At 41.1% G+C, this 15,416-nt stretch overlaps 1 protein-coding gene across 1 annotated transcript; it reads left to right on the top strand.

The window, feature by feature from the left end:
• Positions 1–1,863: 1,863 nt before the first annotated feature.
• LOC104466817 (mannosyl-oligosaccharide 1,2-alpha-mannosidase IB-like) lies at positions 1,864–14,946 on the top strand (the record flags this gene model as incomplete). Its single annotated transcript, XM_010080365.1, has 5 exons — positions 1,864–1,970; positions 3,485–3,566; positions 5,122–5,294; positions 9,680–9,795; positions 14,281–14,946. Coding segments are annotated over 5 exons (611 nt in total), but the record flags the coding sequence as incomplete, so codon positions are not given.
• Between the last annotated feature and the right edge of the window lie 470 nt (positions 14,947–15,416).

Raw genomic sequence — 15,416 nt, 5'->3', positions numbered from 1 at the left:
CTATGAAGAGGGTCTTGGGTGAAAATAGCTGCTTTTATTACCAAATTGACTGAGTAATTTAAAGCGGGTTAATAATTCCCTTCAGGTTAGCTTACGGCTTTTTAGCTTTGGACAATTAAACTGAGTCAACACCCTGCTGTTTTTTGGGAGCAAGTCTTCCAGATCTACCCCTGAGAAAATGTTGCTATCCTACCCACACTGTTTTCTCACATCAGGCCCAAGTCTCATTGTCCAAATGTAAGGTGGTCTGCCTACATGTGACAGCCTTCTCCTATTCGGCTTCTTACAAGTTTTGCCTTAACTTGTCTAGATGTTGCTACATCCTTTCTATTCCCTTTCCCACCAGATTGCATTCTGTCAGCACTTAATTCTGTCATCTCTCACGATGCTGTCTCCTCCACAGTGGTGATTAATACGGAGAAGCTGGCTGGATGGGGCCCTGGGCAGCCGTGTCTAGTGGTTGGCAGCCCTGCGTATGGCGGGGGGGTTGAAACTAGATGATCACTATGGTCCTTTTCAACCCAGGCCGTTCTATGATAATTCTGTCATCTCTCACGATGCTGTCTGCTCCACAGTGGTGATTAATACAGAGAAGCTGGGAAGTCCTTGCAACCATTCCAGGTGTATTTCCATGGGCATTATCTTCTAATGACAACTGGCATCACTGCCATGTAATCAATGAGAGGTTTATGCAGGGACACAGTCTTTCTGATAATCTGATTCACCCATTGGTGTTCTCCAGGAATATCTGAGAAAAGACCTCAAACTCCTGAGTCATAGGCTAGGCAAGTGACTGGAGATCTCTTGAGCTCAAGCCCTTGCCATGGCTCTGTGAAAATCCCTGAAGACTCTGCTTAAGCTGAGGATCAGCCTAGCATACCCTGGGGGATGCCCTTCTAATTCACCAGCTAGAGGAAGATTATGGTCTTTGAAAGGTGAAGACATAATTCTGTTCTGCCTCTGAGCAAGGGAGATCTGTTTCCAGGATCCATTGAACTTGCTGGAGTGAGACACCTGAGGTTTTTCCTCTCTTCAGGAAATTGTGAATACATGTGGCACCCCTTGGAAACACCAGTGATTTGAAAGGGCTTATTGACTGTCAAAGTCAGAAAACTTAATTGTAACCAGAATAGTCTTTTGATATGTAAAGTATGCATGCCTCTGCTTCCTACCTACTCTGCTTTTTCTGTACCATAACCTATTGATAGGTTATTGCTGCAGTCATCCCAAATCTCCCATCCTGTGACAGGAGATTTCAAGATTTTTCTGTAGACCAGTGTGCTTTTGATTTGAAGAGAAGATTCAGAGAACCAGAGATAGAAGGCATGCTCTGATCTGTATGCCCATGTACTGGCACAGCACAAGGAGTCATTACGCTGTCAGTGGGCACTGGAAAGGCTAAAAGAATACAGCTTCATGTGCTCATAGTGCAAGGTTTTTCAACGTTTAAGCTTGTGTGTGGACTGCACATCTTGAAGTATTCCTGTTGCTGGGGATTAGTTCTTTGTTTTACATGCTTAACATGCACCACTGAGAAACACAGCAAAGGCATAAAGTAACTGGTAATGCGAAATCCATAAGTGGTAACGAAAAAAGATGTCCAATGAAACTGAAAGAACAGAAAGACCACTAACAAATGAATCAGAATAATTACCTTTCATAGGTATTGTCAAGGTTAGATTAATAAACAAAATTATCCACATAGATGGCAGTATTTGCTGATTTATAGCACAGAGTATTTTTAGTAAAATATACTGTCCTTTATGCATAAGAATTTTCCCACACATTAGCTGATATTATGTACAGTATTGACTGATTACAGACAGATTATTTCAGAATGAATTTTTTTGCATGTCTTTAAAGTTTCTGACAAGAACTGTCCTCAGTATCTGGATAAACCGTTAGCTGTTGTGACAATTCCAACACAGAATAAACCAGATGACCAAGAGTTCAGCAGAGGCATTGTAAGGGTATGAGTAGATGCTATTTCTCTCCCAAGACTCTGTAAGCAGCTAAACAGGCAAAGATGATAGGAATAATTACTCTTTTTCATAGGTGTAAAATAACAAGGTATGTTGATGGAATGGTTCAGAAAGTCTCAAACAAAAGTGTCTTGAAGGGTGTCTTCCTCCAAGTTTATGTGAGTTAGAACCTAGAAAGTAGTATTATAATTATGAATCTTTTCTTACCTCCAGGAAATTTGCTGCTAGTCTTAAAGGAACACACAGAAAATTAAGCCATGTTTTCAAAATTATTTCTAAAATTAGAAATATAAATATGTATCTAGGAGTCTGAGGATTTGCCCTTATTTTCAGCAGTACTAAATACAGTTCTCATTGAAGTCAACTTTAAATCAGTTAAAATCTCTTCTAAAATGGTACTCGTTCGGCTTTGCAGTTTTGCACTATGGTGTGAAATTGTTTCTGATCTGTTCTTCCTGACTAGAAATATAGCCTATGAGCCCCATTAATACTAACATAGCTGGATTAAAATGTGACCTATCATTGTAAAATGGCCTTAGATGGTTCTTTGCTTAGAAGAATTCTCCCCTGAAAAGTACTGTGTTCATAGTAGCTTCTTTACTTTAGTCAGCCAGTAGTAGAAGTGCTGTGATTAATTTTACATGCTTGGTTTCAGATAAAAATTCAGTGAGATTGTCAAAATCTGCAGAGATCAGCTGTCCTCTGGGTGGTATAATTTCTTGGAGTGCCTAATAACGTTAGAAGTAGATATGAGTAAATCATTACAGTTTGAATGGATCAGCAGACTACAAAGCAAGAGAAGGTGTCACAGTTTCTGTAGGTGATGCATCACCAGAACTGCCTGAAATCCAGCTTCTTTCATGAATAAGACTGATAGAGCTGACATGGTTTACCTGATTTCCAAAGGCTTTTTCAAAAGTTTTTTACTAAGACCCTTTAAGGATATCAAGTAGCTACAGCATAAGCAGCAAGTACCTGCATGGGGGAAAAAAAAATGGAGTATAACAAATAGAGTAGAGGTAAATAGTCATCTCTTGCAATGGACAAGTGGTACTCTGATATATTTGATATATATTTATACACATGTATAGTATATTTACATGTAATATTTTAATATGTGTATATATCCTATATAAATGATCAGAAAATGGGCAGGAACAGTAAGGTAAGTGTGTTGATAATAAAAAAAAAAAAAAAAAGCTGTTCAAGATAGCAAGGATGAAATAAAACTGAAAAATTGCACAAGGACCTTATGAGGTTGAGTAATTGCCTAATAAATTACTGAACTAAATTCAGTGTAGTTTAAAGTAAGGCTCCTATGAAAAAAATTATTCTTAACCTCACATATAAAATTATGAGTTCTTAACTGACCATTACAACTCAGGAAATTGCTCTTGAGATTATGAAAATGTCAGCTCAGTAGCAGCCAGGAAAAACAAAGTCAGAAAGAGCAAAATGAAAGTGTCATTATGTCACTGTATTAATCTTGTCCACACTTTTAGTGCTGTATTCAGGCTAGTCATTTCACAACGGACACAGTAGAATTGAAAGAGTTGCAGAGAAAAGCTAGAAGGAAAGCTAAAGGTATGGAACAGTTTCCATTCAAAGAATAACTGAATTCAGATAGTGTTCTTCAGTGTGGAAAAGGGACATTTTAGGTAGGATACAACAGACTTGCAAAATCACTGGGGGACTGGAAAGAATCAGGAGGAATCAGGAATCCCATCTGAAAATGGAAAAGAACAAAACAAGTATTAGAGATGTGAAACTCCTTAGCAGAGGTTGTTTTGGATGCTTAAGGCTTACTCTGGTTTAAGGAAAAACCAGGGTAAGTACTTGGGAAATAAAGCTATTGAGACCTACTAACAAGATAAAAGTGTATGTCTAGTCTGGGAGAAGCCTTGAGCTCAAAAAAATTGGAGACTGGTAGAGAAGCTGGAAAAAGCTATCTCATATATTTGGCCTGTTCTTCCTTGTCCCCATCTTTGTCTGATTTTGGCCATTGTTGGAGACATGATACTGGACCAGACAGAACTTCCAGCTGATCCAGTATGGCTATTCTTATCTTCTTAATTTTGGATGGGTAGAACTCTGTATCTAAGCTCATTGATTTTGCAGTAAAATTTGTAAATTTTTTGAAACAGGTAATATGGTCCATTTTGAAAAAAGTACCATAAACATTTCTTGGTGGAGTATTCCTTACCATGCGTGTGGCTGAAGCAGAGAGTGGTGCTTTTTTTCTGTTGGCATCCAGAGCTGTACTTCCTTGAAACAAAAAGATTAAAGAACTTTTTTTTTTTTTTTTGAGATTTTCTGCTGGGGCACTCACTGGGAGGTGCTCATAATTTTCATCATAGTATTCTAAGGTTCCCCTTTCAGACTCATGAGACCATGGTTAATTTAAACCTCTAGCCCATAGGAATTACATGATTAATTGCTTTGATAATTTTTAAAGCTCGAGTGCAGCTTCAGAGTTCAGTGCCTTAAAAATTCTCTGCCAAAGCAAAAGGTGGGGTGCAGCTGTAGATAAGAGTGCATTATTTATGTCAAATTTGAAGAATAATGTGTAACTGTATAATAAAAAATATGTAATTGCATCTTCATATTATAGACAGTTTTTCTACAGGTACCTCCTTCTTATATGAATAGTTTTCCAGATGCTGGCACAAGGCCATTACAGCTTCCTTTGAAGGCTGAAATAGTGAATCTCTTAGTTCAGAGATTTATTTTCAGGTGTGGATCTTTTCCTGCTGTGCTGGGTGGGATCAAATGGCATCAAAACCTCTGCTGACCCTTTTTTTTTTTTTTCCCCTTTTGCTTGTCAAGAGCTGATGTCGGTCACTTTAGTTTTATCCTACAATTGAACGTGTTAATGTATTTGTATTCTTAGCATTTCATTAGTTTTCAGGAGGATTCCTGTACTCCTGTCAAGAAAGGTAGTTTTCTCACAGAAACTGGCTAAATTATTCATAACAAAAATTATAGGCCTCAAAACCAGGAAATATTTATGAGGCTGCTTAAAGGCCAACTAGTTTCTCCTGTTCTCACATGCTTGGGGATATAGAGGTCTCCTAGCCACCTTTCCTGCAAAGATTGGTAAGGAATTTTTTTTTTCTTTCTTTCTTTTTTTCCTCTGCAGCATTAAAGCTGGGTCCAGAAGCATTCAAATTTGATGGTGGCGTAGAGGCGGTGGCAGTGCGGCAAAATGAGAAGTATTACATCCTCAGACCAGAGGTGATTGAGACCTACTGGTATATGTGGAGATTCACCCATGATCCCAAGTACAGGCAGTGGGGCTGGGAGGCAACACAGGTAACTGTATTCATTATCTCTCAGTAAATTAATTCTATGTATTTTCCTTTTGTAGCCACTTGCATCCTGTGGTACTGGAACACTTCAAACAGCAATTGATTTTCACAAGTTCTTTTAAACCAGGGTACATATGGGGTTGCGCACAGTTATTCCTGGTTTGCAACTTCTGAAACAGATGCACAGATGAGAGATGTGTTCAGCATTGTACAGCTGATGAGTTTTAGGCATGGAAATAGAACACACTGATCATGACTCCTACTGTTACCAGTAGTCTGCAGCCCCCAGGAGAGGTAATTTATCCTGGGAAATGAAAGTGTATTATAAATAACTTTGTTAAGCATGTATTAGCACTCAATTTAGATTAAAAGACAAATCTATTCTTATAGTTTCTTCTGGTCAGCTATTAAACACAAGTGGTAAGACAACTGTTCTCAGATGGTTTGTAGACTAGAGAGCACGTATGTACATGTATGTGGGTTGGTATAATGGCTGTTTCTTTTCTTAGTTGTCTGAGTGGAAGGAAAAAAATTTGCCAGTCAGTTTAGATTTACTTAATTATAAAGAAAAATTACATGATTAGAAATAGACTATAAAGGGAAGTGAGCAACTAATGGCACATCAGGCAGAACTTAAAAATTGTTGCTAAGGTATTTTAGAGGTTGTTGCTTTTTTTGTATAACTGCTCTTCTGGATTTAAATCTAGTTGTTATATGTTTTAATCAAATTCCCAAGTGTGACAATGCTTCTGAGTCTTTCTCATTGGAAATGCTTGTAATGATCGACAGAAACACAGATTCATTCTAAGAGTCTTTACACGTGTCCTGGTTTCAGCTGGGATGGAGTAGCTAGTGTGAGGCTATGTTTTGGATTTGTGCTGAGAACATACTGATGTTTATAGTTGCCACCAAAACCCTTAAGGACTGCAGGTGCAGGAGAAGCTAGGAGGGAGCGCAGCCCCAATTGCTAGCCTAGGATTGAACCTTAGATTTAGGATTGAGACCCAAATTAGCCAATAGTATATTCCATGTCATGCACGTCATGCCCAGTATATAGATCAGGGTCTCTCTGGAAGTTGGCCCTCTTTCTGGGTCACCCCTTTCTCAGGGTTGTCTCACTCTCTCAGTTGGCTCTCATATCCCAGATACTTGGGCTCTTATCTCTTTTCTGGGATTAGGGTTTTGGGACTCTCTCTGCTCTGGGATTGTTAGCTGGGAACAGGCTGAGCCTTGGTCATCAGGTGGTGAGCACCTGAGGTGTGCATCACTCATTTGTATAGTGGTATATTTGTATATATTACTGTAATTATAGTACAGGCTACCGTACAGACCTTGGTCTGTGGGATGTGCCTAGGCTTTCCTCCTGGGGTAGGGATGGGTGGCTGAGCTGCAGGAGGAGGTGGCAAGATGGAGGAGTATCAGGGAGCGTGAGCAGGAGATAGATTGGTGGAGCCACACCCTACCATCCCTGAGGCAAAGGCAGGAGACAGAGGCTCCCCAAGAAGCACCCCTCTTGCCAGCAGGCTGAAGGAAGGGCCCTAAGAGAAGGTGGGGAATGGAATTCCCCAGGGGGGCAGACAAATTCCCTCCCGACCTTCCTCTCCCTCCCTATTGCCCTTACACAATAGATATGGGGCTCTGGAACTGGAGGGCCAGGAAAATAAAGAGGAAGATGAAGGTCCATCCAGGGGGTCGCCTCAGCTGAGACAGTCGGCCCCATGCATTGCAATTACCTCTGTTAAGAAAGAGGTAATTGTCATTGGCGATTCCCTCCTGAGGGGAACAGGGGCCCAACATGTCGACCAGACCCTTTACACAGGGAAGTCTGCTGCCTCCCTGGGGCCCGGGTTAGAGATGTCGCCAGGAAGCTCCCTGGTCTGTTACGGCCTCTGATCACTGCCCACTGTTGGTCATGCAGGTTGGAAGCCATGAGGTTTCAGAGAGAACTACAAAAGCAATTAAAAGGGACTTCAGGGCACTGGGGCGATCGATGAGAGGATCAGGAGCACAGGTAGTGTTCTCCTCAATCCCCACAGTGGCAGGGATGGATACTGAGAGGACACTGAGAACACACCTGATCAACACCTGGCTCAGAGGCTGGTGCCAGAGGTGCAATTTTGGGGTTTTTGACCATAGGGAGGATTACGTGGCACGAGGCCTGCTAGCGACAGATGGAGTTCACCTGCCTCAAAGAGGGAAAAGGATTCTTGCTCCTAAGCTGGCAGGGCTCATCGAGAGGCCTTTAAACTAGGTTTGAAGGGGGAAGGGGGAAGAACCAGGCCCACTACAGATGAGCCTAGGGGTGGTAAAGTTTTGACTTTACCCACAGCCCTTTGCAAAGGTAAAATATCCCTGGTACTAAATATATCCGTGCTACTGTTTAGTATCCCTGTGTGTGCATCTGCCACAACACATCCTAGTAGGAACTCATACTGGGTTGTCTCATGTGGCCACTGAATTCTGGAGGAGGAAGGAGTCCTAACAGTGGTACTGTTCGATCCATGTTTTTCATTTTGCCACAATCACTAGTATGTTATCCTGTCCAAGCTGTGGCATACAGTGTCAGGATTGCTGAACTGTTGACCAGAGGAACACCTGCAAGGTCAGGCTCTGCAAGCTAGAAATTTTGGCAGGATTGTAACCATTGGAGCTTCCCCTTCTCCATCTTGCCCCACTCCAGAGCAGAAACAATGTTGTGTTCTGCAAAGAGATTGTCATGCATGTGATGCTGTTGGGCTAGATGTGTCACATACACCTTTCTCTTCAGACTGTAGAGAAAACCTGGTCAACCCAAATCCTAACATGTTAATAGTCTCAGTGTAGCCCTGTACCAGTAACCAGATCTGAAAAGAATTCATGCAGACGCTTTCTCACTGTAGGCTCAAGTCCCAACAAAAAAGGGAGCATTTCCATCCGAACTTGGAGAAAGCACTTGAGATAAGGAATTACAGAGAGAATTAGATTTTTGCCAGTAAAGGTGTGGTACCTTTCTTGGCATAAGCTCAAGCTTTGGAGCCACACCAGAGGTCACAAAGGCTGTGGTAAGGACCTTGAAGAGTTAATTTTGATTAAATTTGTTTTCTCTGCATAAAAAGGGACATCATTCAAAACTTATTTGCTCCCCTGCTTTGACTCCCCTCAGCTTCTGTTGAGTGTAACTAGCAAAAATCAGAATTAATGACAATCTGGGCCTAAAGCACCACGTGGAGGGAAACTTCATACAGGCTAACAGGCTGAATCATAGATTACTGAACTACAGGTAGCTAGGTTCAGTAGTTGGTAAGGACAGACATCCTGAGCCAAACATTTTCCTTCGTCAGATGCCTTTTCTGTCCCTACATGAATCTGTTAAAATAATTGGTATCTGCTGAGGAAGCACTGCCAAAGCAGTGGGGAAGCACAAATAACCTGTGAGTCATTTCAGTCATTTCTTTGGGGCCGGTTTTAATGGCTGATATCCTTGTGTGCTGTAAGGTCATGCATGTGAGTGGAATAATGAAAGCATAGGCAAGAGGTGCTCTGAGCTACTAATGCATTATTTCCAGTCTCCTCCTCTTCCATTGTGCTTTTTGCAGTATTGTGTTGGAGCTGACTATCTGGGTGATTTGTGAATCATGGATCCATTGGCCCCTTTCTGCATGGAATGTTTATGGATTTAAACTTCATACTTTAAAGATAAAGAGCTCCTCTGCAGTCCAGCACACAAGCTGACTTGAGTTTCAGCTATATAAAGGGGAAACAGAGAACAGCACATATAGGAGATGGAAATGTGGGGAGAAAGCAGCAGCTAGAAGAGTTTATAAGAGGAAATCAACAGTCCCTAAAGATGAGTACAGAATTTTATTCCTACTTTCAGTGAGTCCCTATGACCATCTACCAGTCAGAGAGTTCCTACAACTCTTCAGACTCTTCCAGTTGCAATATCCAGGGATGATTCTCATCTTCCTATGCACCTCACAGCACATGTTGTGTTGATTAACTGATGGATGTTCTACTCAGTGTTACCTATGAGGAGTTGTACCAGCTCAGGGCAAAAGTCTACCAAGTCCATGTCCTGTCAATACAAGTCAACAGTGAATACCCAGGAAATAAAGTATTCTTCCTCAGAATACTTTCTTAGCATCTAGCAGTTTACCAAATGTGGTGTCGTTAGTAGCCCTGGAGGGATTTTATTTCTTTATGTGTCCAGTCCCCTTTTTTTCTTTTTTTTGGTCAGTGTAAGCTTTTAACATCCACAGCATCCTCTGACAAGGAGATTCACAGCAGAATAATGCAGTATGGAAAGAGCTACCTCCTTTGTGGATCAAGCCTGATCCTTTAATGTTTCCAGACCTTGCTCTGCAATTAAATTATCTTTTTTTTTTTTTTCTTTTCCCTTTCTCTTTGCAGGCAATTGACAAGTATTGCCGAGTCAGTGGTGGCTTTTCTGGTGTCAAAGATGTCTATTCCTCATCTCCTACATATGATGACGTACAGCAGAGCTTTTTCCTTGCTGAAACTTTGAAGTAAGTTGTCTTCACTCTTGCATCTTCCTGTAAAAGCTAGCATCTAAATTCTAGAAGAATACAGTGGCTCAACAAATAATCTGTTGTCTTCTCAGGGTGGTTTATGGTTCAAGCTTTTGTTTTTACAAGCTTTTGGGTCTCAGATCAGCCCATTTTACCAGCAGAAAATACAAGTAAAATTTCCCATACAAGCAGCTTATGCTGAAGAAGCTTCAGTTTTTAAGAGTTCTCTCCTTTTAAGAAATTCCCTTTGCAAAAGACATTTTTCAGGTACACTGGCTTGACATGTTTTATACAAGCATGTGCCATGCTCTGATATTGTAGAACCTGTTTCTCCTCTGTGTGGAAGGAAGTAAATGCATGGAACAGAAGTCCTTTGCACCCTTGGATGATTTTTCTATATTTATCCCACAACATATTTTTCTGGAATGCTTTCTGCTGTAAGCAAGAATATCAGGCATATTTTATAATCTCTTACACACTTAAATATTTTAAATTCAATCAAATCAGTAGGTCATCTGTAGTCCATCCTGCAGAAGCTAGTGCACTCTATTGCATATTAGGTTCAGGGTAAAATGCTCAAAGTCATTGGTCTTCCACCATGCTTCTTTTTCATTAATAACAAAAAAAATGCAATACTAGAATATGCCATAACCTCTAACTTACAGAAATGATACATACAATTAAAAAAACTGGTATAAAGAGAGGAATATGTTATGGAGATTTTATTAAGAGATCCATTTTTAAAACTGAGCTAGCATGTCATAGCTACTCATCTTCATCGTTGACACGAGCCAGCTATCAAGGGCACCCTTTTGTCATAGGGCTGTGATCGCTCTGGGGTTTTGCCTATGAAGCAATGTCTTCTAATGTGTGACAGTTTTCTTGATACTCAAATTACATCAGCAGATTTGGTAATATAGCTCTGGCATTGAAGTCTACCAAGATTCCTGTATTGGTTACCTCCCTGAAATCTCGTGAATTGTCTACTTTTGGAAGAAAGGTGTTGGGTTGGCTATATTCTCTACATCCTTTTTTTTTTTTCCCTCCTTAATAACCATTTGGAAAATGTTTTATTTGGTTAAATCCAGAGACAGAAGCCACTGCTGGCAGTGTGAATGAGGCGAGAGCTTCTATTAGGAGACTTACTTGTTGCATCTGCTTATGTATCCATGCCAGGTTCTGCCAACATGTGATGGAAGGGATAATACATATGTTGTTGCACAAACCTGTCAGTAGCGAAGACTCATTAAGGTGCTCTTTCTGTCTTTACAACCCAGTGATATGATGAAAAAACAGTTGTAACCATTTGGCAGTCTAGCATGGCATGCAGGCTTTGCAGAATAAAAAGGGTTCCTATACAGCAGCAGTGTTTACAGTATCAACAATATCAGATTTTCAGGTTTTAGCTGCAGCTGATGTATGTGAAGATTGATTTTGGGTACTGGAAACTCAAAATGCAGGAGGGAGAAAGTAGGTCCTGAAGGTGGCAGTACTGGTGCCTACTTCAGGCACCACTACATGTTTCACTGGCAAGGAGGGGCTCTCAAGTTCATCACATGTAAGGGAAGAGCCTGGCTCTTCTGTCTTTCTGCTGGCTCCTTACCAGACTCCTCTATATAATTCCCCATATTATAATTATAAAAAGAAAGTCAGGCACTGCTGCCTCCTCTGTTCTCTTCATTAATTTTCTTTCACTTCTTCAAGTTCATTTTCTGGAGACTAAAAGCTATACTCCCAAAGAGAGAGGCAGAAGTTTTGAACAGGTCCAGTCAGAGAAACAATACCTCCACAGGAGCTGATCTTATATGATCAATCTGCCTATAAAAGCCAAATCAGAGAATGAAATCTGCCCCTGAGGGACTTTGGTGGTGACAAGGCTGACCTTTGAAGCCAGAATCCTGTCTGCATCTTTAATAATCACAAGGAGATATGAAAATTCACTGATGCATCACTCAGTAACTGGATGTACTATAGTGCAAATATTGCAAAAGAAGGCAGTTCTGGGAAAGAACTCAGAAATTTTTACTGGCTTTTGGTTTGGGTCATTACCCGCTTGCGGGACAAAATGAAGTTTTACTGGAGAGCTGGATATTAGATGTTTGATGTTGAGGCAATTAGCATAGCCAAACCAGACACTGGTATCACCTGGAGTCAGGTCAGGATAGCTCAAATGGCTATGAAAATAAAGACAGAAGGGTTAGATGTGATGCCATGAGAAAACTGAAGCTGTCCCTCAGAAGAGGGTCATAAAATGTGTGTTACAAAATGCCTGCTGTGAACTTCTCTGCTATTGATGATAACTTCTATATCTTCATTTCCCTCAAATTCAGTTTTATACCTCTCCCAAACATGCATTGTTGCTGCTCAGATCCTTCAGTTCATCAGATACTCAGCAAATTATGAGTGTTTGGGCATTATGAGTTCCAAGAAGCTAGCTGGAAGGAGCAAGACATAGAAATAGGTTGCTTAAGTTATTCAAAGGAAAAGCATTAATGAAATGAGGAAGGTGAATTAGAGTCAGATGGAACATTGGAGAGTGGTAGAGGCAGAAAGGAAGGAAGGATTAAGGAGGAAAGGAAAGACATGACGCTTTAAAGACAAATTAAAAACGTTGAGAAAGAAAGAAATTTTTATCTGTAAACAGTTGATTGGTAAGGAAGTGATGAAAAAGTAGAGCTTTGCTGACTGGGTTGTGCAGTGGATACAACCAGCAAATAAAGGCAATGGGAGAATGATCAGGCAGTGACACATGACTGTAGGCAGTAAATGCACACTACTAGCGTCTGAGAGAGAGGGAAGTAACAGCAGCCTCAGCAGAGTGAAGGCAGAACAATGTGTGTGCACATTCTGGGTGTGACAGAGCCCACTCATGGGAATGACACCTCTTTCTTGTCATTCTGCAAGACCTGTCATTTTCTGGATGGCAGGAAAGCAGGCTGTAGCAGGAGCCGAGAGGCCCCATACACCCATGACATTGCGCTTGCACTTGCACAGTGAGGTTTTCTGGAAGAAGATAAATGCCTTTCAGATTTTAGCAATTGAGTTTGGAAAACCTGACAAAGATCCCTACCACCAATATCTCCTATAAGGAATAGCACAGGCACATTCAAAAGTGTGTATTAAGAAAAAAGATCCAAGAAATACTCTTCTTCCATGTATGTTCAACAAGGCCAGGTGCAAGGTCCTGCACATGGGTTGAGGCATGAAGAGAAGGACTTGGAGGTGTTGAAGTTTAACACGGCCCAGCAGTGTGCACTTGAAGCCCAGAAAGCCAACCGTGTCCTGGGCTGCATCAAAAGAAGCATGACCAGCAGGACGAGGGAGGTGATTCTCCCCCTCTACTCTGCTCTCATGAGACCCCACCTGGAGTGCTGAGTTCAGCTCTAGGGCCCCCGACATAAGAAAGATATGGACCTGTTGGAGAGAGTCCAGAGGAGAGACACAAAGATGGTCAGAGGGCTGGAGCACCTCCCATACGAGAACAGGCTGAGAGAGCTGGGGTTGTTCAGCCTGGAGAAAAGAAGGCTCCAAGGAGACCTTATAGCAGCCTTCCAGTACTTAAAGGGTGCCTACAGGAGAGATGGGGAGGGACTATCAGGGAGTGTAGTGATAGGACAAGGAATAACGATTTTAAGTTGAAAGAGGGTAGATTTAGATCAGATATTAGGAATAAATTTTTTACTATGAGGTTGGTGAGGCACGGGAGCAGGTTTCCCAGAGAAGCTGTGGATGCCCCATCCCTGGAGGGGTTCAAGGCCAGGCTGGATGAGGCTTTGAGCAACCTGGGCTAGAGGAAGGTTTCCCTGCCCATGGCAGGGGGGTTGGAACTTGATGATCTTTGGACTTCCGGTCCAAACCATTCTATGATTCTACATCCAAAGCCCTTAATTTTGTTACATGCTTCATTTGCTCTGCATTGTTTTAAATATACAACATTTATTAATCCCTTCTGCGCAATATATTGGCCCATTTCCTCCCACCAGAGGCTGAACAAGCTTACAGCATGGTGATGACAAGTCAGATATCTGGCATTGCTTAGTGGTTTCTCTTGTGCTTCCTTGAAATCTTTGATTTGGACTAAAGAGGATTAGTCATTTCCAAGTGGGTTTACTCCATTAAGAAGAGATTTTTGCCAACTTCTCCTCTGCTCCCCTGTCCCCAGAATCCTTGTGCTTGGTGTCTTGATGTTTGTTTTACATTACAAGGCTTTGAAAGGAGTCTTGAAAAACAAAAGTTACTTGGAAAGATTAAAATGCTGTCTTTATAACAACGTTTAATTGAAGGGCTTGATCATGATAAAAATTACTCTTCAGATCATTATAATAGTGAAGGTTGTGCAAGTGCTATACAAAGACTGAAAGCAAGTACCTTGTTTATAGCTTTAGCTGCTGACTGGTGGTGCCTGAAGCTGCTGTGTTGCCCCTCCCTGTCTGTTGCTCTGCTTTAATGCCCACCATTTTTCCTCTCTGTCTTCATATCTAGGTATTTGTATCTGCTTTTCTCCAATGATGACCTTCTACCATTAGACAACTGGGTTTTTAACACAGAAGCTCATCCTCTGCCTGTTCTACATTTAGCCAATACTACACTGTCAGGAAATCCTGCATATCGATAAAAACAGCTCTGTGAAGAGAAAGAGAGACTGTTTTCAGCTCTGTTTTGTTTACATGGACCACTTCAGACTTTAAGCAGGAGAGGAGACAGACACTTGATAAAACTGGACCTCTGAGTCAAGCAAGTACCGTTGTGAGAAACAAAGCTCTTCAATACAGAGATAAGTTAAAACTGAAAAACAAGTTCTGTTTTATACATGACCAAAACATGTTAGTGTGGTATTTGCAGGACAGAGACTTCATGATATTTTGAACCCTAACAAGACATGGAATCTGCTGTTCAATATAAACACAGCAGCATAAGGAAGAAGAGGCTTTCCCATCCAGGGAGAGGAACTTGCTGCTGGTGCTGTTGACTGTTGCAAGGAGCAACACACCAGTCACCTCTTCAGATCGGGTGGGTTCCAAATACCTAGATTTTATTTTTCTTTTTTTTTGTTTGTTTTGTTTGTTTGACAATGGCACGAACAAAGCAACAACAAAAAGCAACATCACTGTACCAGCAGCATCAGGATTTGAATTTTTTTCTGTACCTCTCTGAAATTTCTAAGGAGCATTAGTTTTTCCAGACTGGCAGCCATTCTTAGAGCCTCCAAGCTATTAAAACTCAACAATAAAAACTATTCCCTCCTCATTTTCCCTTTTCAAAATAATGCTGAAATATCTGTGTTGTATGCTTACATCCAAAAAAGCAATTGGTAAGCTTTGTAGTTCACTGTCAGCGACATGGGCTTAGTTCATTTGGTAAGCTGTAGTCACAGACTCTGGAGCATATCGCAGGGGGTAAGAAGGAGTTTAACTTTCCCTTTCTCATAAATCCTGTCACGTGGAAAAATCCCCATTCTTTTATTAGTCCTGGTTCTTTTAGCTAAAAAACCAGAGATGACAACATGAGAAAAATAGTCTCTCATTATTTATAGAGCAGGATATAGTATATGGCACTTTAAATGCTCCCCTTGAGCTAAGCAACAGGAGTTTGTTGCTTTATATTTTTCCATACAATCT

This window comes from Pterocles gutturalis, unplaced genomic scaffold (genome assembly GCF_000699245.1).
Source record: "Pterocles gutturalis isolate BGI_N339 unplaced genomic scaffold, ASM69924v1 scaffold13629, whole genome shotgun sequence".
Taxonomy (NCBI): Eukaryota; Metazoa; Chordata; class Aves; order Pterocliformes; family Pteroclidae; genus Pterocles; species Pterocles gutturalis.
The sequence above is the reverse complement of the archived record's forward strand: the minus strand, read 5'-3'. Positions and strand labels throughout refer to the sequence as shown.